Below are 26,436 nucleotides of genomic sequence, written 5' to 3' on the forward strand. Positions count from 1 at the left end.
ATTTATCTACTTCGGGTCCTAATTAGGCGATGACCAGCACATGAACTGTTGTGCTGCTTAACGTTACTTAAAAAAAAAGTTGTAAAAGTGTCCCTTCCCGCACCCAAAACTAGTCATCTGTTGATGAGAGTCTTAAACAAGGATTGGTGGAACGTGTTCCTGTTCCACTTCACATACGCTGAGTGAAAGGGGAGATTTATAATGACAGGACACTTATTTATGAATAAGTTTTGTTTCGGTTTTCAATCCGATCAAGTGTTTACATGTCCTCTCGCTCGGATTACAAAAGGAATAAACCACCCCTATTAATCAGATCAAAATTTTAGTCGGATCTGGCCAATTCAATCCGATTGACGTGTTTACATGTGACTTTTTTATTCTGATTGTGCTTCTAGTCCTATTACGATCGGATTAGTAGTGTCCATTTAAACGCAGCTAGTGTTTTTGAATACATTTTTTAAATTAATGATTCAGACAAATACAATTTTAACAGCCTCTTTTCGCCACTAAATAATAAATAAAAAGGATACGCACAGGAATTGCTAGGAAACTTTCGTTTTACAACTATCCAAACTGGAAATTGGAATTGATTTTCGATTCCCACCCATACTGCATTCCACAACTTTTAGTGCTCTAGAGGTTAATAAAAAGAACTGCGCACATCCTGCGCAAGAACATTGGAGCTACCTCTATCTGTTTATGTCCATGACGAATCATACACATGCTGGGTTCCTACCAGAACTGATCTAAAATTGTCTGAATATAAACACTTATTAGGTGTACCGCAGTGATGGATTCTTGATGTACTCTACATAATTATTATTTATTTTTTTTTTTACAAAAGATACGGACTGCAGCTTTAAACATTTGAGAATAAGAAAAATATGATTCAAAGTACTGAACTCATTTATTTAATCAACCATAAAATATACAGGAATCTCTTGTTGTGAGTAGGGGACAGCAGCGGCCATCGACCGCACCAATCACTCTCCTTTTCCCCAAAGAAAAGGACAGAAAAGGAAACAGATCCCCGCTGATCCCCTCTCAGCCGGGAAGCTGTATTGAACAGATTTCCAGTTTCAATCATTCCAAAATCAAAGCTTGAAAAGAGACAAACACAGGTTTCTGACAGGCCATCACAGAAGGATCGAATGGTTTCATTTGCTAAATCAAAGCGAGCATATCTGCCAAAAAAAGTCATGTTAATAAGAGCCAGAAAAAATATAATATTTATATATCAACATACAAAGAGATCGAATGCTGTTCTACCATTGGTTTACACTGTGTTCCTCATTCTGGAGCAAAGCATGCTGGGAGCCGTTTGCCTCTTCATTTTCAGTGCTTTTCACAGACGTAGTGTTGAACTTCTTGTGCATCGCAGATTTGTTCTCTCAAGCTGCCCCTTCCCTCCATACAGTAATTTATGAAGGCACAAAATGATGATGAAATATGGAAAGTAAAAATAAATACCATAGATAAAAGGAATAATTTATCCTAAAACTGAAGATGGAGACAGTTAGCATTTTAACATCACTCATGCTTGTGGCCAAAATCATTACAATGCTGATGTTCATGTCCTCAATTTGCGGTTTTGAAACTACTGAAACTCTATTTTTATTTTATTTTTTATTTTATCCCCCTCAGAGGGACAGAGAAATAGACAGGTATTAAAATCGCATTTTAAAAAATAAATCATTTCTTTCCAAGTAAATGTAAATGACCGATTCAGAAGTGCACACTGACTTGAAACCGTTGAAAGCATCACAAATATCCCAGTCTTTCGCGAGGGAGGATCTGAACGTCCAATCCCAGTTGCACTACGACAGTATCAAACTGCTTGTGCAAAAGTTGCTCCCAGGCTGCTGATTCTTGTCTTTTATTGCCATGTCTGGAGGTCCGCCAACTTATCCGTCATATTTGTGTATGGCAAGATGTGCTGGCAGAGGCTGAGCTGATGGATAAGGGGGCTGGGAGGGCCTGCCTGCTGCGCCTCATACGTGTGTTTGTTTGTGTGTGGTGTGTGTAGAGATTCTTAAGGCTCTGCGGAGTGGCTGGCCGCTGGTAATTAAGACAAAATGTGTGCCTCTCCTTTCCTTCTCCTCAGTACGTCTCTGAGTCAGAGTCGTTTAGCTCGTCGTCCTTGTAGAAGCCGTCATGGCGACCGATGCTGTTGAAACTGCAGTAGGAGCTGTGTTCGGAGCGGAGCATGGGCAGGCTGTCGAACGTGACGCTTTTGGTGGGGCTGGTGTAGTGATTGATGGCACTGAACGTGAGGCTGGGCACCACTCCTCCGCCGGGAGACACGGGCATCATGGTGGCCAGGATTAGCGCCAGGCAATCTGCCACATCTTTGTTAGGAGCACAAGCCAGGGCTGGAGTATAGCCTTTTAGAGAAAAAAAATTATGATAATTATTTCCAAATATAACCTATGCTGTAGATACATACATACATATACATACATTATACACACACACACACACATATATATATATATATACACACACACACATATACATACATATACACACATATATATATGAAATATGAATTGGGAGATCAATAATTTGTTTTGCTTATTTTCAAACCTAAACCAAACTATAATCATAGTTCACGGTTTCAAAATTTCCATGAGTTCCTAAATGTCATTGTAACCTGTAAAATACCAGTAAAAAAAAAGAAAGGTTTCCTATTTCTAATTTATTAACAATTTAATTTTAAATTAAATTAGGATCGATTTATTGCATCCTTGCTGAATAAAAGAATTAATAAAAAAAAAACAGACCTGTTACATAAATACTACTGGTGGATCAATATTATTTTTTACATTACAGCCGTTGCCGATATCTTGGAAAGCAGGGTGGCCGATGTCCGATATCATTTTGATTAATATTTGAGAATTTTTTTATAATTTGAAAATGGATTCAAAAATAAGCAAAGTATTTTTCACAAATAAATAAATATTTAATACAAATATAACTAAAAAGGAAGTAAACACTGTAACCAGCAGGTATTTTGGGAAGTTTGTGTGCACTGGGAATAATATTTTTCAAATAAAGCCAGGTTAACATTCATGTTACACACAGAGAATATTACATATGGCAGTGGGGAAATGGATAAAGCACGGCACAGTTTGAAATCACGAGTTTTAAGTTTGTCGATCATGCATCTCCATTGACGCTCAACTCTCCCGTCCGTGTTCAATTCACACAGCCCGACCATCACGCAGAGAACACTCGATCAGGCAATAAACAAATGCACACTTCACAAGATCTCAAATCTGGATTCGACTAAGTTTGCAAGGTTTGTGAAATTAAATGTTCATTAGTCAAAGATTTCTTTAAATTATATAAATGCATATTTGCTGATGGCAAATGAGAAAGTATTATAATGTTTGCCTTTCTACCAATAATATAAAAGCAATCATTATGATACACTTTTTTTGTACAGTCGTGGCCAAAAGTTTTGAGAATTACATAAATATTGGAAATTGGAAAAGTTGCTGCTTAAGTTTTTATAATAGCAATTTGCATATACTCCAGAATGTTATGAAGAGTGATCAGATGAATTGCATAGTCCTTCTTTGCCATGAAAATTAACTTAATCCCAAAAAAACCTTTCCACTGCATTTCATTGCTGTCATTAAAGGACCTGCTGAGATCATTTCAGTAATCGTCTTCTTAACTCAGGTGAGAATGTAGACGAGCACAAGGCTGGAGATCATTATGTCAGGCTGATTGGGTTAGAATGGCAGACTTGACATGTTAAAAGGTGGGTGATGCTTGAAATCATTGTTCTTCCATTGTTAACCATGGTGACCTGCAAAGAAACGCGTGCAGCCATCATAGCGTTGCATAGAAGTGGCTTCACAGGCAAGGTTACTGTGGAGGTTATAACCACAAGGTTATTGTGGTTACTAAGATTGCACCTAAATCAACAATTTATAGGATCATCAAGAACTTCAAGGAAGAGGTTCAATTCTTGTAAAGAAGGCTTCAGGGCGTCCAAGAAAGTCCAGCAAGCGCCAGGATCGTCTCCTAAAAAAGATTCAGCTGCGGGATCGGAGTGCCACCGGTGCAGAGCTTGCTCAGGAATGGCAGCAGGCAGGTGTGAGCGCATCTGCACGCACAGTGAGGCCAAGACTTCTGGAAGATGGCCTGGTGTCAAGAAGGGCAGCAAAGAAGCCACTTCTCTCCAAAAAAAACATCAGGGACAGATTGATCTTCTGCAGAAAGTATAGTGAATGGACTGCTGAGGACTGGGGCAAAGTCATATTTTCCGATGAAGCCCCTTTCCGATTGTTTGGGGCATCTGGAAAAAGGCTTGTCCGGAGAAGAAAAGGTGAGCGCTACCATCAGTCCTGTGTCATGCCAACAGTAAAGCATCCTGACACCATTCATGTGTGGGGTTGCTTCTCATCCAAGGGAGTGGGCTCACTCACAATTCTGCCCAAAAACAAAGCCAAGAATAAAGAATGGTACCAAAACACCCTCCAACAGCAACTTCTTCCAACAATCCAACAACAGTTTGGTGAAGAACAATGCATTTTCCAGCACGATGGAGCACCATGCCATAAGGCAAAAGTGATAACTAAGTGGCTCGGGGACCAGAATGTTGAAATTTTGGGTCCATGGACTGGAAACTCCCCAGATCTTAATCCCATTGAGAACTTGTGGTCAATCCTCAAGAGGCGGGTGGACAAACAAAAACCCACTAATTCTGACAAACTCCAAGAAGTGATTATGAAAGAATGGGTTGCTATCAGTCAGGATTTGGCCCAGAAGTTGATTGAGAGCATGCCCAGTCGAATTTCAGAGGTCCTGAAAAAGAAGGGCCAACACTGCAAATACTGACTCTTTACATAAATGTCATGTAATTGTGGATAAAAGCCTTTGAAACGTATGAAGTGCTTGTAATTATATTTCAGTACATCAAAGAAACAAAGATCTAAAAGCAGTTTAGCAGCCAACTTTTTGAAAACTAATATTTATTTAATTCTCAAAACTTTTGGCCACAACTGTATACATTTTAATTCCTTTGTTTAACCGTTCTATTTGATTATTAAAAAGACTTCTATCTGTATTAGACAGAATTGTTAAACGACAACAACGAACAAGAGGGAGAATGAGAGCAATGTGTGCTGAACCGTTACGGTTTTCAACGCAGTCAACACATCGGAAAAATGTTAATACAACTAATACATACACATACAAATAAATACACACACACATATGTGTGTATATATATTATATTATATATATATATATATATATATATATATATATATATATATATATATATATATATATATATATATATATATATATATTTATATATATATTTATATATATATATATATATATATATATATAAAATCATCCACAACATATTGCTCATCTCTAAACATTTTAAATAAATACGAAAATCTATAGTCAGGATAAGATTAGAAATCATCAGCATTTACCATTTTCATCAACGGCTAGCACACTAGCACCCTTAGCTAGTAGTTCTTGGACAACCACAGTCAAGCCATTCCTGGCAGCCACATGCAGGGGCCTGGAACATGACAATTTAATATTAGGCTTAATATATATTTATTAGTTTAATATATTTTTGTACATCGGTGTAAGTGCATAATTTCTGTGTGTTGACCCTACGTTTGTAATGCTGCACTGGTGGAGTTAACGAGGTTTCGGTCAGTGATCTTCTCCAAGATCAACAAGGCACTGGTTTCATGACCCTATCGAGATCAAATGAAAATCAATACAGTAACAGTTATGAGAACATCACAATCTATACTAGATGGGTATAACTTATGAGGAATTAAGACATGAGAGAACAGAGTGTTTCGTACCTTACTGCAGGCCAGATGGAGAGCAGTGTTTTTGTTGGCATCCTGTAGCGTGAGATCTGCTTTTGCACTGCTCACCAACACCTCTGCCAAACACAGACAGACATCATGACACATCAAAAAACAAACACAAACTCAGTTAACTAAAAAAAAAGTAAAATATTTGAGGTTTGAGTGTCAAAGTCCTACCGACTGCATTAGTCTGGCCGTTCTCAGCAGCCATCATGAGTGGGGTTTTGCCTCCAGCATCCACACAGTTCACCTGTGCGTTATGACCCAGCAAAAGCTGCAGACACTCCACGTGATCCGTGAATGCCGCAGCATGAAGAGGAGTCCTGTCACAGAGGAAAAAGGTTATAAAATGGACCTCAACCAAAAAAAAAAAAAAAGGTAACACTATTTTAAGGACTAATTCTCACTATTAACTAGTTGCTTATTAGCATACATATGTCTATTATATTGGCTGTTTATTAATACTTATAAGGCACATACTGATGCCTTTTTCTGCATGAACATATTTTTTATCTCTTAACCCTACCACATACCTAAACTTAGCAACTACCTCATTAACTATAAACAAGCAGAAAATTAGGAGTTTGTTCAGGGAAAACTTCCCTGTTCTAAAGTGTTACCAAAATCAAATGTTTAACGTTATCATTTATAATTCGTTTCCATAATGTCTATATTTTGGTTTGCATCTATTCATTTCAATAAGAAAAACATGTGACATTACATTTACTAGATTTAAGGAACATTAAACGACATTAGGTAACATTCAGAACAGTTTTGGTTCAATTTCCATTAGCAAAATTGTGATATTTACTATTACAGTTAAGACTTTATCGGTGTTATTTTAGCACTATTTGAAAACTATTATAGTACTTATTAATATTTTGATATATATATTTTTTCCAGTTTTAGTAATTTTAGTACTTCAACTTTCAAGATGCCAACATTTCTAAGTATTATTTTATTTCAACTTTAACAAATTATTTTTAAAAGATTTAGTTTTGCTTAATAACAGCACTGTTTTGTCACTATTGATATAACATTAAATAAATTGAACGTTATTAACTCTTAAAACATACTATTTAAAAAAAGAAAAGAAAAAGTGTCCTCACAAGCCACATCGATCTTAATGGATAAAAGACTAAATAAACAATAGGACCAGTACCTGTTTTTGGAATCAGTTGAGTTGACGATGGCAGGACTAAGTGTGTCTATCAACATCTCAGCAGCTCCTTCATTGTCATTTATACTGAAGGTCATAACAAAAAACAGCTTCAATATTTTGCCCTTTTAAACACAATCACATACCAACCCAAACCAAATGCACTTACACAGCACAGTGAAGCGGGCTAAAGGTGTTCCCTTCAGTCTTATGAAATAACTCCTGCTCCAGCAACACTTCAACACATGTGTCATGACCTGCAGAGAGATAATTTGGTGTAACAACAGTTTATCTAACAAGCTTCTAGAGTCCTGCTCAAAGAGAAAGAAAAAAAAAAAAGTCAAGACATGGCGATCATATTTTGTGATTGGGCTGGTTGGCATTCCACCTTGTCGGGTCTAGTCACAACAAACTATAACATTGAGATTTTAACAAAGAGATAAAAAAAAAAGCATTCCTATGAACTGCCAACAAGTTTTGTCTTTTTCCAAGATTATTTAAAATAGATATACAGGAGTTATTTGTCATATTAATGCAAGTGACTTCTGTATATTTCAGAATACCGTGCTTTCATTTCAGTTTTAACATTTTGCATCGAATGACAAACAGACACCAAAGTGCCATTTACAGGGTTCCCACCCTTTCTGACCAATGAATGTCCATGACTTGTCCAGTCGATCGTAATTACTAAATTATCATCATTACACAATGAGTGCTGAAGAGGATTTCTATTTGTACGCAAAGAACTATTCCTTAAAATAAGATTATGCATAATAATTATGCATGAGAGTAAGTGAAAGTCAAATTTAACAAGTTAAATTTGAATGTAGCTCAAGAGGTTTTGACTTCCGGAGCCTTCAAACAGATCATAACCAGAAATTCAAAGTAGTAAATTTAATTTACATTAAATGGTTATAGAAATTTCCATGACTTTTCCTTATCTGGAAACCAGTTTTAAAAAAACCTGACATTTCAATGAGAGTGGGAACCCTGTATTATTTTCATCAGATTTGGTGCAAGCAGGCCTTTAAACCGGTAGGGTGCATCGATCTGTGATTGGCAAGTGTGTTTATTCACCATTGTAACAGGCCCAGTGCAGGGGCGTGTAGCCCTGGTGGTCAGTGATGACAGGAATGGTCTCTACTGACTGGGCAGCATGCAGAAAGCCCCCCAGAACCCCAACGTGGCCACAGGCGGCCGCAAGGTGCACTGGAGAGCGCCCCCTACAGTCCCGTACCATGAAACTGGCATTGAGCTGCAGCAGGGCCTCCACGCACTCCTCATGACCAGTCACCGCCTGAATGGAACAACACACACAGCCATGAGCCACGCTTTGAAGCACTAGCACAGGCGAGAGCCAGAATCAGTAGAAATACTGAAGAAAATCAGTCGTGATTTACCCCTCTGTGCAGAGCAGTCCGGCCTTGTTTGTCTTTGGCATCGACATTGGCTCCTTTATTAATAAGGGAGTAAACACAGTCTGTGTGTCCACCCAGCACTGACAGCATCAGAGGCGTCCTGAAACCATATATATGACTCTTATTATTTTCTACAAGAAGAAACTGGAAAATAGTCTCATGTACTTACTGGCCAATCCCATCCTGAATGTCCACTGCACTCTGCAGGTCAGCATTTCCGATGAGCAAACGGAGGCATTCAGAGTGACCATTTGTGGCTGCAAGGCAAGAGAGAAGACACGTGTGTCATGAGAGTAGGGGTGACCCCGAATAGTTAAAGATTCGATGCAGCAATAGGAGGAGCCTGATTTGACTACCAATCTTACAGTTAAACATTCATGGGGTGTTATGGTTTGTCTAAAGTGAAACATCACAATGGATGATGACATCAGGGGATTGGGGTTTGGGGGGTGGTTGAATTCTTATGAGCAGGGGTGCACATAAGTGGTCCGCAGGTCCGCATGCACGACCAAAATAAAAAATGCATTAGAATTTATGTGAATAGAAATATGAAATATGATAGAAATATGTTCTGACATTGCATTTGCGTACAGACATGGTTGACAGCTTTTAATGCACAATTACCATTTTAGATCACAAACTGTACTATATAAGTTTTATTTTCAACCTGAAAGCATAAATCTGGGCTATGTCATGCCGTTTTCAAAGCACAATACAAAACTGTGACATTAATCCACTGACGCTCTTTAATCAGCGGCGCTAAATCCGGAAGCGCGTATACTTACTTCACGGCAACCCGCCAAAATATGATGAAAGTTTGAATATGATGAAAACGCTTTTATTTATTTTTAGACGCTTTTTTCCAAAACGAATTAAAATTGGGGAATACATAAAGCGATTCTTCTTAAAGAGGCAAATAAACAAAGTAGTAGTAAATATTAACATTTTATTTTTAAGTTTATTTACTATAAAATAAATGCATTTGTATTTAATACTAGGACTGCTTTTTATTTTTAATAATATTATCACACTATTATTTTTAAAAAACTAAATAAATAAGGTGTAATAATATTATAACTATTATTAATTTTCTTTATTGTTGCATTTAATGGGTCACGCTATATGAAGTGTGAGGACCAAACCAAATCTCCAGGTTCTCTTATGAGAACCAGGCTGAAAAAATTATGTGCACCCCTGCTTATGAGGGAAAACAATTCCTAACACCGTGTCTTACCCTGAATGGGAGTGGCGCGACAAAATACTATAGAACCACCGTTCTATAATAGAGATCCATTATATAAGTCAATAGAACACATTATAATCCGTGATGCGGTCTACATGGGATGAGGCGCGGCATGGTGTGACACCACAAATCCCTGACAGTAAACTGCTGCCACGTTCCATTTATGACGTGCTATCACATATTTAAAATTATTTTCAACGGTCGCTTTGTTGCGTCCAGTCTTTAGCTGATGCAGCGCGGTGCCACATGACCACTGTCGCATCTGGTCTAGACACGGTGTAAGGAGAGATGACTGAGGACGATGGTTAATGACTTGCAGATCTTCAGTACCAGTGACAAAAATATATCAGCTTGGCTGATTAACAACAGAAGTGTTAGCTCTGTCTTGTGTTAACAGCTTTGTCAATAGAAGCATATTCTGTTTCCAATGTTTTGTTTTTTGTTTTTTTTATCAATACAATCTCACTTTCATTAGATTGAGTTTTATTAAAGTCCCTTTCAATGAAAGTCTGTTCACTCAGCGGCCATTCATAAGAATGAACCATCATTGTATATCTAAAGTCTTTGGTTTTATTATAAAATGTGACTTTTTCCTTTAAATTAACCAATAAAAGTCATTCAGATTTCCAACTGAATCACAATCTGTGTCTGGTCAAAAACTATGCAAATAACTGAACGTCATGTAATCTCATTAGTCTTTGTACACCATACCAGCGGCGTGGATGGGGGTGCGCTTGAGCGTGTAGTCTTTCACCAGGATGGAAGCCCCCTGGTTGATGAGCACATCCACACATTCAACGTGGCCTTTGAAGGCAGCCAGGTCCAGCGGCGTGTGTCCTTGTGCTGTTCTCACATCCAAATCCAGCAAAGACTGAACCAATACCTCAAGAGCCTGGTAATGTCCATGATATGCCTGAGGACATGCGTTAAAACAACCGTTAAATATAATCGGAGAAGAACCCAAGCCAGAAAGCATAAGAGAATTGCAGTGTTTCCCAACATTTGGTGCACAAACCAGATGGAGACTGTACTCACAGCCAGGTGGAGAGGGCTCACAGGAGCACGTACATCAGAGTCATTTAGGATGTCTGTCCCTGAGGTTTCCATTAACTTCAAAACAAGAGACCAGATCTAATTAGGTCTCATCACTCTGCGACAGTCTTAAAGAGGTTTATGTTGAGCGTCACAGCACTTACCACATCTAAAGGAGTTTCACTCGCAATCTGATGAAGAATACAGAAATATATTAAGCTGAAAAAAACAAAAACATAGACCTAGTCACATGATTTTAAGTAATCTCACCAGCTCCAGACACAGGCGGTGTCCATAAGCAGAGGTGTAATGCACTGCATTGTAGCCCTGATTGTCTAGGATCCCTGGGTTGGCGTCATTCCTCAGCAAATATTCCAGGCACCTAGTTAGGGAACGAGAGACTGGTAAATACTTGTCATTTAATAAGTTATGCACACCATTCGCTGGTATGGGATACAGTAACTTACTTTCCATCTGCGTCAGAAGCAGCGGCGTAATGCAGGGGGGTGCAGCCCCTCTTGTCAAGCTCATTGACATTGGCTCCTGAACCCACCAAAGCAAACAGGCACTGGTAGTTGCAGTTTGCAGCTGCGTAGTGCAAAGGTGTCCTAAAGAAGAGACTGTACGCTCAAACCTCACAATCAAAAATATCATGATGCATAATGAATGACTAGGTGCAGAGAAACCACACCTTCCAAAGCTGTCCATCCTGTTGAAATCTGCCCCTGTGTTGAGGAGAAGATTCAGACAATCAAGGTTCCTGTGGTAGAAAACACATTTTAATTAGATACAGCAATAAAGACTCAAGCTAAATGAATGAAACATTAAATGGGTTGCACTAGACTGGTCAGTGGCACAGATAAATTATTCACAATAATAATAAAAAAAATACTTTTAACCTCAATATAATTTGCAGACGTGTTTTATTTATATCAGATACACAGTGTAACTAACTATAAAGTTCACTCTATTCTTCTCCCAGTTCTGCCACTTATTTGCATGTATTTTTCACGATCAATATAATTTAGAAAGGTTTTTGAACTACAAAACATTCATTTACACATTTGTGAATAAGAAAATCAGATTGTTCATGACAGGGTAAGCAAGTTTATGAATATTTTGAATAAAAAAGGAAAAACTAAATAAAAGCGGTCCATCTGTCATTCAGTGTTACTGCGGTGTGTCATGTGACAAGCATGACGTGTCGCCATGGAAATAGTAAGGGGAAACATTCTAAAATAATGGTCACCTAAAAAACCTCACTCTGGGGGGAGCGCTAGAATATTTTAAACTCACCACTGAAAAAGTTAAAGGTTTAGTCATGTCAGCTTCTAAGAAACACTCATTGACGCTGGTTTCATATTATTTGAAAAACATTAATACCATTTAAATGAAAATGTAATTATGTTGTATTGCAACCACCAGTAAATATTTTAGCTTTATTTTTATAATATTTAACATGCACACTGAATTCCCATGTACAAAATATATCAAAATTAAATGAAAAATAATGTCTTAAATTATTTATCTAAAAGGTATTTTATACAAACATCAACTAGAAATAACATTACATTTGTACACAATATGAACTAACCTTGGCATAAACGTATAATCAAAAGGTTAAATCATCAGATATTTTAAGACATTAAATTATGGGTGTTGTTTCAAAATAAATAAGTCTTGTTTTGTGAAGACATTACTTTGTATACATTTTTTGTTCAAATATTTTAAAGCAACAAATAAGATAATAACTAATTCAGTTTTTCTTTTCAAACATTGCATTCTTTTAATATTTGTATACTTCTGACATTTATGCCCCACAAAATATCAATATCAATATATATATATATATATATATATATATATATATATATATATATATATATATATATTTTTTTTTAAATAAATAAACAGATTGGAACCAAGAAAAACTGTCATCATCGACCATAAAATCGAAAATAATCTCACCCGCCGGCAGCAGCAGCATGTAAACAGGTCCTTCCAAAGTCATCAGGGGTGTCTATATCAAAGCCTGGAAGACAGAAACTTGCCATTACATTGCAATTAATTATGTAATCCATGCACAAAGAGTGCCCTGGCTGACTATCTGAGCAGTGATACAGCTTACCAGATGACAGCAGTTTACGACAGCAGTCTGAATAGCCGCTGAGGGCAGCCAAATGCAGTGGAAACATCCCATGAACTCCCCTCCTAAAAGAAAGATCCAATGTTACAACTAGGGATGTAACGATATCAAAATCTCACGGTACGATACAATTTCGATATTGACCTCACGGTACGATATTTATTGCGATATTGTGGAAAAGCTCACGGTATTGTTAAATAGCCCACGATAGTGTTTGTGATGATAATAGCGAAAAAATACCGACATTTATTCTGCTTTTGCCAGTCAACAGGCAATTTATTGTTGTATTTATGGATCCATGACAACATAAAACACTGATCACATAGTGCTTTTAAAGTGCAAGTTGTAGTCAGGAACATCAATATTCTGTATAGTAATATTTGGTTGCATAACTGATTCTTCTGTGCAATGTTCAAGTTAAGAAGCAGCTAGAACAATTGTAAACAATAGGCAATTCCCTTTAAGTGCAAACAAAGATCAAGTTAAGTCAGGTTTAAATGTGCAAGGCAAATAAGGACAGCCTTTTAAAACTGGTATTTAGAAACATAACTTAAACTTAAATAAAATAGTCAGTCAAAAAGCCTTAAAAAAAACACTGACCTATCATTTAGCTTATGTTCACGTTTTTCATCAGAAAGATCAAAATATCTACATTACAAGAAAAAAAAAAAAAGAACAGTAAAAAAAATCCTTAAACTGTCTGGCAAAAAGCCTTCTGAAAAACACTGAACTATTCTTTAGCTAATGTTCAAGTTTTTCTTTAGAAAAATCAAAAGATCTACATTGCAAGGGAGAAGAAGAGACCTCTGGGCATTTACAATATCCCCTGCTGTTGAAAATACCCTTTCACTGGGCACTGAGGTAGCGGGTATACACAGGTAGGTCTTTGCTAATGAAGACAGAATAGGATACCGCCCTGCATTGTCTCTCCACCACTTAAGAGGGCAAGCAGACAGTGAAACTAATGCTTCTTTGCAGTAAGAGTCAATTTCTGCCTGAATTCCACCTGTGACTTGATTACTGCTAAAAGAAGAGCCAAGGAGGTCCTCAAGGGCATGCTTCTTAAGAGGAGGCACAAAGCTCGCGCTGCTGTCGTCCAGATCTGCTGGATGTGGGCTCCTGGGCAGCACATCTTGGTCCTGGTTCATAAATGATAAAAATACATTATATCAGCATTTTGTTACATTTTATTGTATTTCTCTCAATTTTCTCTATGGCACAGCTTTAACATTTTTTACCTGTTGTTGCATCTGTGATGCTTTGAACTTTATTCTTTCAAAGACGTCCTCTCTCTCTCCACTGCCTAGATGTTGCAAGGTCCGAAAGCGTGGATCCAACGCACTGCTCTCCTGCATGAACTTTTCATACTCTCCTTGGTATCTGTCAGTAAGATCCTTCAGAATGGCTACCTTCATCTGAGCAATGGCATTTGAGTCATGATTATCTGTGGCCATGCTGTCTTGAATCATTTGTTTTAGTGGTGAAATGAGAGATATTGTTGGTTGCAACTCATCACAGAGAACAGTTGTGGCCTTTTTTATTGGTAAAAGAATCTTCACAAGATCCTCTGCATTTGCAATGTCAGATGTGTCCAAAGTGTCAATTTCACGTGACTTGTGTCTCAGTTCATCACTCAGTAGGGCTGCAGCAACAGCTTGTTGCTGTTCAAGATAGCGCTCCACCATGTCCAGAGAGCTATTCCATCTTGTCACTACATCAATAATGAGTTTATGTACAGGGAGATTGAGTAGTTTTTGTTTGGTGGTCAGCACGGCTGTGGCTGTAGAACTGCGGTGAAAAAAACTTGCTACACGTCTGACTCTACCGAGGAGGCGGCTCACTGCGTTGACCTTTAAACCTGCTTTGGAGGCCAGGTTTAGTGTGTGCGCAAAGCACCGTATGTGAGGGGACAGTTCGGCTTCCTTTACTGCTACTCGCATGTTGCTTGCGTTGTCAGTAACAACAGCGATCCTTGTTCCAATCTTGTCCAGCCCCCACTCTTTGACTGCAGATTTAAGGACTTCAGCTATGTTTACGCCAGTGTGTGATTCGCTAAGCTGTCTAGTTTGTAAAACGTAACTCTGCATTTCCCATTCACTCGTCAAAACATGTGCCGTAATAGTGATGTAACTGTGAGTCGCTCTTGAAGTCCACCCATCAGTGGTAATAGCAATGCACTCGGACTGTTTAAGGTTCAACATGACACGTTCTTTTGTCTCACGGTAAAGAGCAGGGAACACAGTTTGACTAAAATGAGCCCGCGACGGCATTTGATACTTCGGCTCAAGCTTGGCCACTAACCTTTTAAATCCTTTGCCATCTACTGCAGAAAAGGGACGTAAATCACACGCTATGTATTCTGCGATGTACCTCGTGATTTCTTGAGCCCTTGCGCTGTTGTGTGGCATAGTTGTTGAAAATGCCTCCTTCAGGGTTTTTTGACCGGACAGGACTTTCTTTGTGAGAGAATCTGCAAACTTTTCGGGATGATGGGTCGTCAGATGACTTCGCATGTTGCTTGTGTTTCCTGTGTTGTATCGCAGTTTACTGTGGCAGTGCTTGCACATAGTCCATTGTCTGTCCACCACCTTCTCTCCTTTTGCGTTTTTTGACACGGCGAAACCAAAATGTTTCCAGACATCTGATTTAAAAGCTGCAGGGGCTGGCACAATCTCAAATTCGGGGTTGTTGTTTTCATCCTTACAAGTATCGCTGTCGGCCATGCTGGCTTGCTGTGAGCTTGTGTGGACAGCGTGCAGCGTGCAATCCTATTGGCTTAACAACGGTTGTTGTGACGACGCAGCGCAAAGGATCATGGTCTATGTAGTTAACAATGATTTGTTCCGCGGGACTGTGTTTATTCCTCTTGCTTTTTGACGGACACCTGTCCTTTTAATATTGTAACCCAACCACGACGATATCGAGACACGTTTACCACCGCGATAGCGCGATATCGTCAATATCGTTACATCCCTAGTTACAACCAGACAGACAGGAGCATCTCGCTGTATACGCACAAGGAATCAATTAAAAAATTCTGGAATTTCTGCCTTCATCTATATTTCCACAGTTAATGCATAAATGAAACAAATCTGTTACATTGAGTAATTAGCAGGCACATGGGAATGAGAATTCTTACTTGGCTGTATCAGCTCCATTAGTGATCAGTGTGTTGATGAGAAGCTCGTGTCCGTATCGAGCCGCGATGTGCAGAGGAGTATTTCCGTTCTTATCTTCACAGTCTATCTCAGCACCTACACATATACGAAACAGACAAGACGCTGTCAGATACTGCAGGTTTGCACATGAGTAATGGACAATTTCAAAACTCAAGACTCACCGTTTTGAATAATCGCCTGAGATCTTGAGAACCTCCCGTGGACTGCGGTCATATGTAGAGGAGTCTTACCATCCTTACTCTGCAAAAAGATAAATAACCAAGTGACAACGGAATACACTTGTGATTTTTGTCACACGTGGGTAGCCATAGTAAAGGTCCCACCTTGATATTGACATCGGCTGCATTTCCCACGAGCAGCTCAAGGCAGAGCGCTCCGTGCTTTGAGGCGGCGGTGAAGTGCAAGGGTGCAAAGCCCTTCTCGTTAACCTGGTTCACATTCGCGCCACACTCGATCAGCTCGTTCACCACTACATCCTGACCGTTGCAGCATGCCACGTGCAGGGGCGTGTTCCCATACGCGTTTGGCTCATTCATCTGTAAGCATGTGCATAGTTCAAATGTTCAGACATTCACACTGTGGTTTAATTACTGTATGACTGAATGAGACTGAACGGAGGTGCGCAACCAATGTAAGCATTGTGCAGTAGCCCAATTAGTTATACGTGCTCTTCATAAGCACAGCAGTCTACACTTTTAGCTCTTTTGAAGCGGATCTCTAGATGAAAAGGTTAGCATGATGCCGTCTGAACCATACTTGGACCGAACTGCCCACAAGAGTACAAATGACTGTGTGAAAGCAAGCATTTTATTATGTTCTAGTCAATCAAACAGATTGCCACTTTGCTCATTTGCCAAACTGAATATTTAAAATAAACTTGCTCACTGCCAAAATGGTTAACATCATGTGACACTAGCGCTAATCAATACGAACAGGCACATAAGCATTTTTGAAAAGTTTGGCATTGAATTCCATGAAAAACATAACATTTTAATTTGCCATTTTACATTACACTATAAAAGATGCAGCAATGGAATGAAGTAAAGCAAACCACTTGAGAGAGACTGAAACTGTGCTACAGATTCACATGAGAATCTGTCTTTCAATTAAGATATCGTGACGCACTGTAATGTGTTGAATAATGATGTATGTATTGTAAAAAAAAAAATCTAGTTTAAAATATTCATGATGTTTTAACTAAAACAAAATGACATTTTACACACCAATCCAACATTTACTGCCAAAACGACAGCATGTGGAATGTGCCAATATATGTCATAATAGTGTGGCTAAACACCGCCTCCGCAGAAGTAGATCAACGCTGCTTCTAAATCATTGCCTGTGTAGCTCTGCCCACTGACTTGTGCACATAGTGTAAATAACAAGAGAGTCAAACACATGTCGAGGCAGAAACCAAAAAATAAACATGCTCTGAAGACAAGTATTTGCATTGCCTTCCTTCTAATCCCAGCATTAGGAAAGAGAGAATGAACTTTATTCTTCATGAAGATCCAGACCGCATCATTAAGGACTTGGTACTTTGATCAATTGATTTTACTGCAGATTTGTTTACAAACAAGGAACAATTTGACTAGGGCTGCACGATAAAGTGCATAGGATTGTCTTATTACAGATCATTTGATATACACCAAGTCTTTATGTATTTTTGAACTAAAACACAGCAATGTCCATATGTGTAGGATGCAGCCTGTCAAATACACACAACTGAGTCCACAATTTGCCACACCAATATAAAGAAAATAGAAAATAGACTATTACTTCAAAATGTAGTTCAATATGATGTTTTTTTGATGGAAAAATCTTTATCACATTATAAGGAGACCTCAGAAGATAGTATAAAATAATAAAAGCAGTTTACTACTTAAAATGCCTCAATTATTTACAAGCTGTAAATCAAGGAAGAATCATAACATTATTGTTATGAAGAATTTTTCTTATAAAACTTAATGGTTATTATAATCTATAATGTACATATTAAATATCGCCCAGTAGAAAGACATGCATGTTAAGAAAGTATGACAATGTGAACACTCACATCCACTCCTAGGTCCAGCAGATACTTCACTACACTGATCATCCCACTGGAGGCTGCAGCATGGAGGGGTGTGTAAGCTTTCTTATCCTTACACGTCACCTCAGCACCATGAGACACCAGCAGTTTGACCACCTCCATGTGACCTGACGGGTTAAAAGGGTTTTGAATTTACAACACCCCACATAAAGTTGTGCAAAAGGCTGGAAAACAAATAATCGCTTCGTCTCACCCATGTGTGCCGCCCAGTGGATCGCCCTTCTGTCCTTCTTATCAAACGCATTTATATTTGCTCCCCTGGATAGCAGTAACCGCACCATCTGACAGCAGAAAAACATGTAATTACACTTTACACATGTAGGACAATAAAACAGTGTGAAAAAACTGAACTAAAATAATGATAAACATACATCTCTCAACTGTATCTCCAAGTACTTTATGAATTCTGAACCATCGTTTCAACAAACCCACACATATGCAAATGGCTGTTGACTGACCTCCAGGTGGCCACTGTAGGCAGCGTGGTGCAGAGCTGTGCGTCCAGCCCGATCTGATACATTAACATTGCTAAGCAGTGGCACCAATGCCTCAGCGCAGCGGACCGCTTTGTTAGCAGCCGCCACATGTAGAGGAGTCTGCCAGTTCTTATCGCGAGCGTTCACATCGGCAGAGTGCTTCAACAAAACCTGCACCGCCTCCTGCAGGGCACAAGGTCACAGGAAGAGACGGATCAATTATCTGAAGCCTTACTTTTCATTTTGTTCCCTTAATTTGTTGTTGCATACTTCCACAACTTCAAGCAAGTCACATTTTGTCAATTAGTGCCTGAAGTTTAAGATACAGGGTTTTTGCAGGTTTTCTGAGGGTAAATGTATGACCTTTTAAATACCAAGTAAAAAAGAAATGAAGGAATTAACTGAAGAGAACACAACACTTCAATATGTTCTCTTAATGAGAATGTCTAGTGAGCACACAATGAGTTGTAAAGTTTGAAAAATACAACATCCAACAAATCTCCATTACTTTTTCAATTTACAAAATAAAATAGTTTAAAGCTTGAATAGCTCTGCTCCAAACCACTAGAATATGGAAATAAGTTTAAAGCATAAACTCACTTAATTTTGTTCAGTTTATCCAAGATTTTACATTTGAAGTAAATGTCTCTTCATTTAAGATTCTTTGTATTGGAAACTATATGCATTTTCTGCAATTCATGCAAACATGCAATTAAGGACTTTTAAGACTCACAAAAACCCTGTAAACCTAACAGAAGCTTTTACATTACTTATATATTTTCTTTTTTGCTTTTATTTATTCCTTTGCTTGTTTTTTTTTTCTTTTTCATTTTTTTATTACCGATAATAGTGAAGTGAAGTGACATTCAGCCAAGTATGGTGACTCATACTCAGAATTCGTGCTCTGCATTTAACCCATCCAAAGTGCACACACACACTGTGAACACACATTACTGGATGCAGTGTTTATTTAATTTATGGAATATTTACTTAATCAACTGTAGACTACACTGCATTTTCATTTAAAATATTTATATAAAATATAGTTAACACTTTAGTATGAGGACCAATTTTGACTATTAACTAATTGCTTATTGTTAACATATTGACTCTTTATTAGTACTTGGCATGACCATATTCTACATCCCTAATCCTACACAGTTTTAGACAAAATTCATAGTTAATGGTTTGTTAATAGGAAGAATGGGTTCTTAAAGTGTGACCAAAATATGTAAAAAATTTTATAGATATAAAATATTTGTTCGTTTTAAAAGCACATTAGCCTTTGCTGTGCTGTCGGAATCTGTGTCACTATTTTGGTATTGCCTACAGAAATTATGGTACTGTGACAATTCTGGAAGCAAAGTTTAAGCAAAACCTACAGAATCAAAGTGTGTGTCTGTGTGTTGTAATACCTCACTGCAGGATGCCACTGCGCGGTGCAGAGGAGTCAGCCATTTGTTGTCTTTGGCATTCACCCTCGCCCCTACATCACAAGCAAAACATGAATAACAGTATGACAATACATCAAAGCCACATTTGAAGACACCTGGAATCAAAGGGAGGAGATGCGAGAAGCTTCAGAAAATTAGTTTCATTATTCCAGATGCAGTTACCTGATAATATTAAGAGCTCTATAATCTCAGCATCTCCTAGGTAAGCAGCTGCGTGCAGCGGTGTCCTTTTTTCATTGTCCTGAAATAAGTAGTTTATTATTAAGTGAACCAATTCGAAATATAAAGTGGATCGATTTAAAATCCAGGCATTTTTTTCTTACTTGTACATTCACATCTTCTTTCTTGAAAACGAGAGAGCGTACTTCATCCGGATCAACATTGAAAATAGCTTTTAGCAGGGCAGGCTGAAAGACAGAGAGACATACACTTCAAGTCACACAACTGACAATGAGAAGCATGGCCAAATCGCTATCGTTTAATATTATCTGTGCCCTGACAAGTGAACTTAAATGCAGAGTCTGATAACTTGTTTGCAATAACTGGGAAAACATGGTTGACTCTCTTCCCTGAAGACTTCTGACAGCAAACTGAAGCAGCAGCACCTTGAGGTAGTGTTGTCATGAGTCTGCCTGTGTACTGCTTATGTAAATGCATCCTCAAGTGCCGGAGTGATTCTAAATAAAACCACCCTCTGCCTCCTCGCTATGGCTTTTTGAGCTGCAGTGCAAATTGACATATCAATCTTTAATCAATGGTCAATTTTCTTTTCCCTACAATGATAAAAAAAAAAAAAACGTCATGCTTTCATTCTAGTAAACAAACATTTATGTTTTAAAGGAGCGATTATTATAACATCGAACTTTGTTTCTTTAATCAGTATTTCATCACAGAATTTCACAATTTGGATTCCATCTTTCCCAATACTCTCAAATTACTTTATTCACTTTTTTGACGTGCTGACACTCTCTGAGTCGACATTAACCAACAGTACACTGACTGAACTGTGACGAGAGAACTGAAGATGAACTCGAGCAAAGCAGCTTGTGTACTAACTGTTCTATGTGGACTCAGAAGGCTGCGCAGCTGCGCAGTGTGACTCCGTGTTGTTCCAAGCTCATCATTCTGTGCACAGGATGTGCATAAGCGCTCTGTGCTGCTCTATATGGGCGCCTTTAGAATTAGAATACTTTTCTGCACAATCAAAGAGTATTAATAGTCTTTCTTGTTCGGTCCGATCACGTTGCTGCCTTTATTACTGTGCTATGCATTTAAAAGAAACGTCTTTTATATTTCTATATACATGTATATATTTGTTTTTTCATGAATGTATTTTACAACAATACAAAGAGCAATGTGTAACATTTTACCAGATTTAAGACTTATTCCCTTTTATTTGTAAATAAAATATTTCACCAGATTTTATCAAATGATTGCGCACCCGTGATTTTTCTACAATCTAGAGTATCTTTTGTTGCTGAATTATCCACTAACCTGGTTTATAATAGTATTTTTCTCATAGATTATGATTAAATATTTTTTCAATTGTTATTTTTCATTAAAATGAAGTTGTTTGTGTAGTAGATTGTGTTTAACACACAAAAGAGTGATGATCAGGTCAACACAGAAAATTCAAGTATAGAAATTATACATTGTTAAAAAAAAAAAAAAAAAACAGTGCTCAGATTGGATCAGTATCGGCAGACACTCAAGATTTTCGGTATCGGATCGGTTCTGAAAAAATGGTATTGTTGCATCCCTAATTAAAATCATTAATTGAGGGTTTACATACTGAACCAAAATCCACTAGGAGGATGATCAAAACCATGCTCAGATCCTTATTCCAAAAAATACGGTAAATTTTTAACAAGGATGAACAGTTAATTTTAGATTTCAAGTAATGAAATATAAAAACAAATGATTAGATAAATGGGTTGTTTTAAACCTAAAGGAGAATCCCAACCAGTGAGGAGACTCAGAATAATAGAATAAGAAAATATGTTCATCATTAACTCAAAGATGGATGCAAATCATGGAGGTCTCCGCCAGCATGGACTGGATAGAGCAGATGGTGCAGACAGTGCAGATCTGCTCCAAACTGCCATGAGTTAATACTGGACACCACTCTTCCTCCCAGCAGCTTAGCTTGCGCTACTGGTTTATCAAGGACACAAACAGCTAATTTGATGTTTATCAATAAACATTTAGCCAACTTCAACAAACAAAGAGAATGCCAGTTCCAACGGGTGACAGAGAAGACAAATAAAAACCATGAGTGCATCCATATCAAAGAAAACCTCTGACACCAGTTCCCCTTGGCAGAGACCCATTTCCTTTCCATATTCATCTCTATAGATATTCCAAACTTTGTCATCACTTTAAAAAAAACTGCGGTTGAGAACAATGCACATGCCTTCCGCATCTTTTGCAGTACAGGCTTGCTATGACTCATGGGAAGCATGTGCACTATACCAGAGTTACAGGAAGTGTTCAGTCACACATTCTTGAGTGTTGTGAAATGGGATGCAGAAAATTCTGATGACAGCCAAGTGTTAATTTGCCTCAGGTTTCACACCACGCAGAAGTTTCGGAAATCACACGCCATATTAGATAGTGTAATTTAATTTTTTTTTTTTTTTGGAAAGCACAATAAGAAAAAGGAAATCTAACTAATCACTAATACAAAAAGTTCATCTTGCTAGATCTTCTCTGGCTTATCTAAACCAGATAGTGTCAGTTGAGTTTGTCAGCGGAAGGACAAGCTCACACTGAGAGTCGTGAGAACATAAGCAAGCACTTGTGCTTGAAGAAAGCTTGATCTGAAAAGGCTCCTTCAGTAACTCTAAGCCGAGACAAGGCTCTGTTTGTCACATGTGGCCTGCGCTCTACTGCATGCATACAGGTTTAATCGTCTATTCAAGCGATGCGATCGTGTTCGGTCTCCTTTAATGAGCTCCTCTAGTTAATGCCATCACCATGGAGATGAGCACTTCTGTATCTCCTCGTCCTTCCTAACCAGAGCCTGAGTGATGTAAACACATGTGTACATGTACAAACACTAAAACAACACGATACTGAACTCTCTGTCTGGTTATGGAGGTCAACCGGTAATATCAAGGTCATGGGTAGGGCTGTGCGATATGGACAAAAAAAACCTATCACGATTTTTTTATCAATTTTGCAATTTCGATTTTAATCACGATTGCGACACACACAGACATGCTTTACAGTCATAAATGCATTCAGTATAAATTTGAAACATATTTCCAAAAGAAAACCAATGAGAGCTTTATCAAAAAGTTGTAACATGTCTCTAGAACAGTCAAAATAATCACTAAGTAAAGATGTCAAACAAAATCTAGACATATGGCAAAAAAGTAAAATAAAAATAAAATAAAACCCGTGTTCAGGGATGTTTTTTTTTTGTTTTGTTTTTTTGCCATGCATCGGTCATAAAGCTCACTGTAGTGGTGCCTCAGGTTTTATATGTTTTGCCCAATATATTTATTGCCCAAGGTTCATACGTACTCCGTCTGCAGTGCGTATACAGTAAGTTACGTGTACACGGTTCAGAAGCAGCAACGAGAGCGCATTATTGTAACGCGAAAGCACATTAAAATAATGCACGAGCGCAAATCTATCCGCTCGCACGCAGATTTTCTTTGCTCTGTTAACAAAACCCAATGCGCGTGCTCAGATCATTAAATGTATAAGGCTCAGATACACGCAGCCTTACATTGTGTCTCCTCTCGCTCAACCTGTGTCCTGACTCCTGTGCACTCACAACTCTCTCTGTGCTCATGCGCAAGATAATAAATCTTTTTGCACCTTTCTATTTATAACATTTTCTGTTCTCATCTTTTACCACGTGCAGTGTGAACGTTCTGATCCGTTAACATGGGCCCAAAAAAAAAGACTACGCATCACCGACAGAGTGTGTGAACCAGTTAGGCATATGCCCAGTCTGCTCTGTTCTCGCGCTCCACTTAGGTCTGCTGCATCCTGATTGGTTCAGATAATATACTGCGGGAGGTCGGGGCTGCAGAAAATCGTGCTATAATGCGATTTTTTAAATCAAATCGCAATTTTATTTCGATTTAGATTAATCGCACAGCCCTAGTCATGGGTTTGACTTCCAGAGAACACCGGTCTTATGATGTTAAACATTCAAGCAAATTTAAGCATTTGAATCACTTGAAAGTCAGCAAAGAAAACTGCGTTCTCTTGCATGTCTTAACACACTTGAACAGACAATTACACACTTACGTCAATAATCTAGGCAAGTATCTTCATAAACAGTCAGTTAGGTTAAGTTAGCAGTAACAGGATCGAATCTGCTGTACAAACCCGATTTTAACTTTACATTAGTTAGGCTAGTAATTTTTGCTGGGGTATTGAAATTGGCATTGGAATTTTGGAAGTGTCATCACCTTATTCATTCAATTTGTATTTATTTATTAGGTAACATGGGTCAAACACAACAAATATATATATATATATATATATATATATATATACACACACTTATTTCCTCTGTCTTTTTTTGTTTTTATTTATTTATTTATTTTTGTTGCCGAGCCAATGCAATTTTGACAGCAAAACGCACATATATGTCAATGGGTGCAACATTCCATTGAAAATCAGAAATTACACGCGTACAAAACACTAAATGTCAAAGAAAAGAAAGAAAAAGCTATACTGCAGGAATAACAGTAGAAATTTTTCTCTTAACATTGAGTTATCCTGAGGGAGAAAGTAATGTGACAGGTGAAATCTACGACATCACTCATTTAAATAAACCTTTCTGGCAGTGTCATCTTTACGAAGGCCAGATGTCCAAAGTATTTGGCATCTTTGGCCCACTTGTAAAGTCACTCTATTCTTGAATCTCCTCTACGCTAGAAATGTCTGTCTGTCTGTCTGTCTCTCTCTCTCTCTCTCTATATATATATATATATATATATAGCGAATGAATTTACATAACACTAAGATCATCTGTAAAACCCAAATTTTTTTAGAGCTGCGATGGATGACTGGGCTTGTTCGTCACTGATAGTCGACCATACACCTGTCGTGCACTCAGAAAAAGTTGTCAGCTAATAAAGACTGATATTAATGTAATCATTTTATATGACTCTCAACTTCAAATCCATAAACAAAACCAGCTCTCTGATATCTGAGCATTTTCATAGCCAGCAGTAAAAAAATATGTTTACCATCTAACCTCACTAGACCAACTGTTGCCCGAGGCTTAGGATAACATGGGAACAGAAGACTTGTGCGATGTATTAATTACTTAACAGATTATTGGAAACAAAGTGTACACTTCATCGGTCACAAGCGTTATATTAATATCGTGGCTCGCGGAAATTTAGCTTAGCAACTATTAGCTACATTCCTTCTACACGAGATAACAAATACCCACAAATTACGTTCCGCTTTCTTTTTTGCTTTTAGCACAGTGTAGCACATATTCGACCTCTTAAACGTCTTTAGTTAAATGGCTTTGGACAGTTCAGTCGTCTGTGAGCTTGCTGGGTCGTTCACTGGCGTGTTAGCACTTATTAGCTTGACTCGGCTAGCTGTTTCTGACATCACTCACCTGGTCTCTAATTTTGAGAACCACCATGTTTCGATGCTCTCTTTGGATCTCATGCAGAACTAACCGGATATTTTTCACCACCACTGCCACTTGAATACTGATGTTTTGTTGTCGGTAGATCTAGCGTTTGCAGTAGGCCTGGGGTTTCCTACTTGCCACCGAACGAGCAGGGTAGAAAACTCCATAACATTACCGCCACTGCTGCCTCGCAAAGAACGGGGACGATGATTGGCTAGACGGTGGTTTGAGCGACAGTACAAAGAACGGTGATTGGCTAAAACTCAGATGAGGGAGATGCTTGCTTGTGGACTGTGAAACGTTGTTTCATGGGATGTGTGCGCGCGTCGCAGTTTACAGTAGGTATCAGATCGGTAAAGGAAGAAATACGTGTTTCCCTATAACATAGTGACTTCCACTTCACTTTTTTACAATGTTGTTGAATGTGATGAAAAGTGATGCTTCATTGAGATTATATTAGTGTTACACAGTTGTTTTGACATTTTCTATTTGTATTAATTATAGAAAATTACTGATGCAGGAGTTTTAACACTTTTTGATGCCAAGGACCCCAAATATGATCATTCTGCTGCGAGAAACCCGCTTCTTATTTCCCTCTTTCCTATTTCTACACACACAAATTGTTAAACATCCCTTCTGTTCCTAGAGTTAAATGGTCAACAAAATAATGAAAAAAATATATTTGTTATAATATATGGCAGTATATTTAATGATAACATTATAATCCAAACAAAATGTCACTGTTAGATATAGGTT

General features: G+C 38.1%; 2 protein-coding genes across 3 annotated transcripts; both read right to left on the reverse strand.

Annotated features, from left to right (window-relative positions):
- Positions 1 to 888: 888 nt before the first annotated feature.
- ankrd28b (ankyrin repeat domain 28b) lies at positions 889 to 25,960 on the reverse strand. Of its 2 annotated transcripts, XM_059567492.1 has the most exons (28): positions 25,663 to 25,956; positions 20,384 to 20,467; positions 20,223 to 20,301; positions 20,022 to 20,092; positions 18,589 to 18,789; positions 18,324 to 18,411; positions 18,095 to 18,237; positions 16,362 to 16,574; positions 16,200 to 16,278; positions 15,999 to 16,113; positions 12,842 to 12,924; positions 12,682 to 12,745; positions 11,405 to 11,473; positions 11,181 to 11,321; positions 10,984 to 11,095; positions 10,878 to 10,904; positions 10,717 to 10,791; positions 10,393 to 10,594; positions 8,608 to 8,695; positions 8,421 to 8,538; positions 8,098 to 8,317; positions 7,190 to 7,277; positions 7,024 to 7,107; positions 6,039 to 6,184; positions 5,853 to 5,935; positions 5,656 to 5,738; positions 5,463 to 5,554; positions 889 to 2,384 (listed from the first exon to the last, which is right to left on the reverse strand). In XM_059567492.1, exons 1-28 carry the CDS (start codon positions 25,687 to 25,689, stop codon positions 2,101 to 2,103), a joined length of 3,159 nt encoding a protein of 1,052 aa, XP_059423475.1. In that variant the 5' UTR covers positions 25,690 to 25,956; the 3' UTR covers positions 889 to 2,100. The 2 variants fall into 2 exon arrangements, with proteins under 2 accessions (XP_059423475.1, XP_059423474.1); XM_059567491.1 differs by having other exon boundaries at positions 12,682 to 12,924; positions 25,663 to 25,960.
- LOC132157709 (E3 SUMO-protein ligase ZBED1-like) lies at positions 13,552 to 14,217 on the reverse strand. The gene is made up of 2 exons (XM_059567011.1): positions 14,098 to 14,217; positions 13,552 to 13,998 (listed from the first exon to the last, which is right to left on the reverse strand). The coding sequence occupies exons 1-2, from the start codon at positions 14,212 to 14,214 to the stop codon at positions 13,597 to 13,599; spliced, it is 519 nt and encodes a 172-aa protein (XP_059422994.1). The 5' UTR covers positions 14,215 to 14,217; the 3' UTR covers positions 13,552 to 13,596.
- Positions 25,961 to 26,436: the final 476 nt, after the last annotated feature.

The sequence above is a fragment of the Carassius carassius genome, chromosome 15, assembly GCF_963082965.1.
Source record: "Carassius carassius chromosome 15, fCarCar2.1, whole genome shotgun sequence".
Classification (NCBI taxonomy): Eukaryota; Metazoa; Chordata; class Actinopteri; order Cypriniformes; family Cyprinidae; genus Carassius; species Carassius carassius.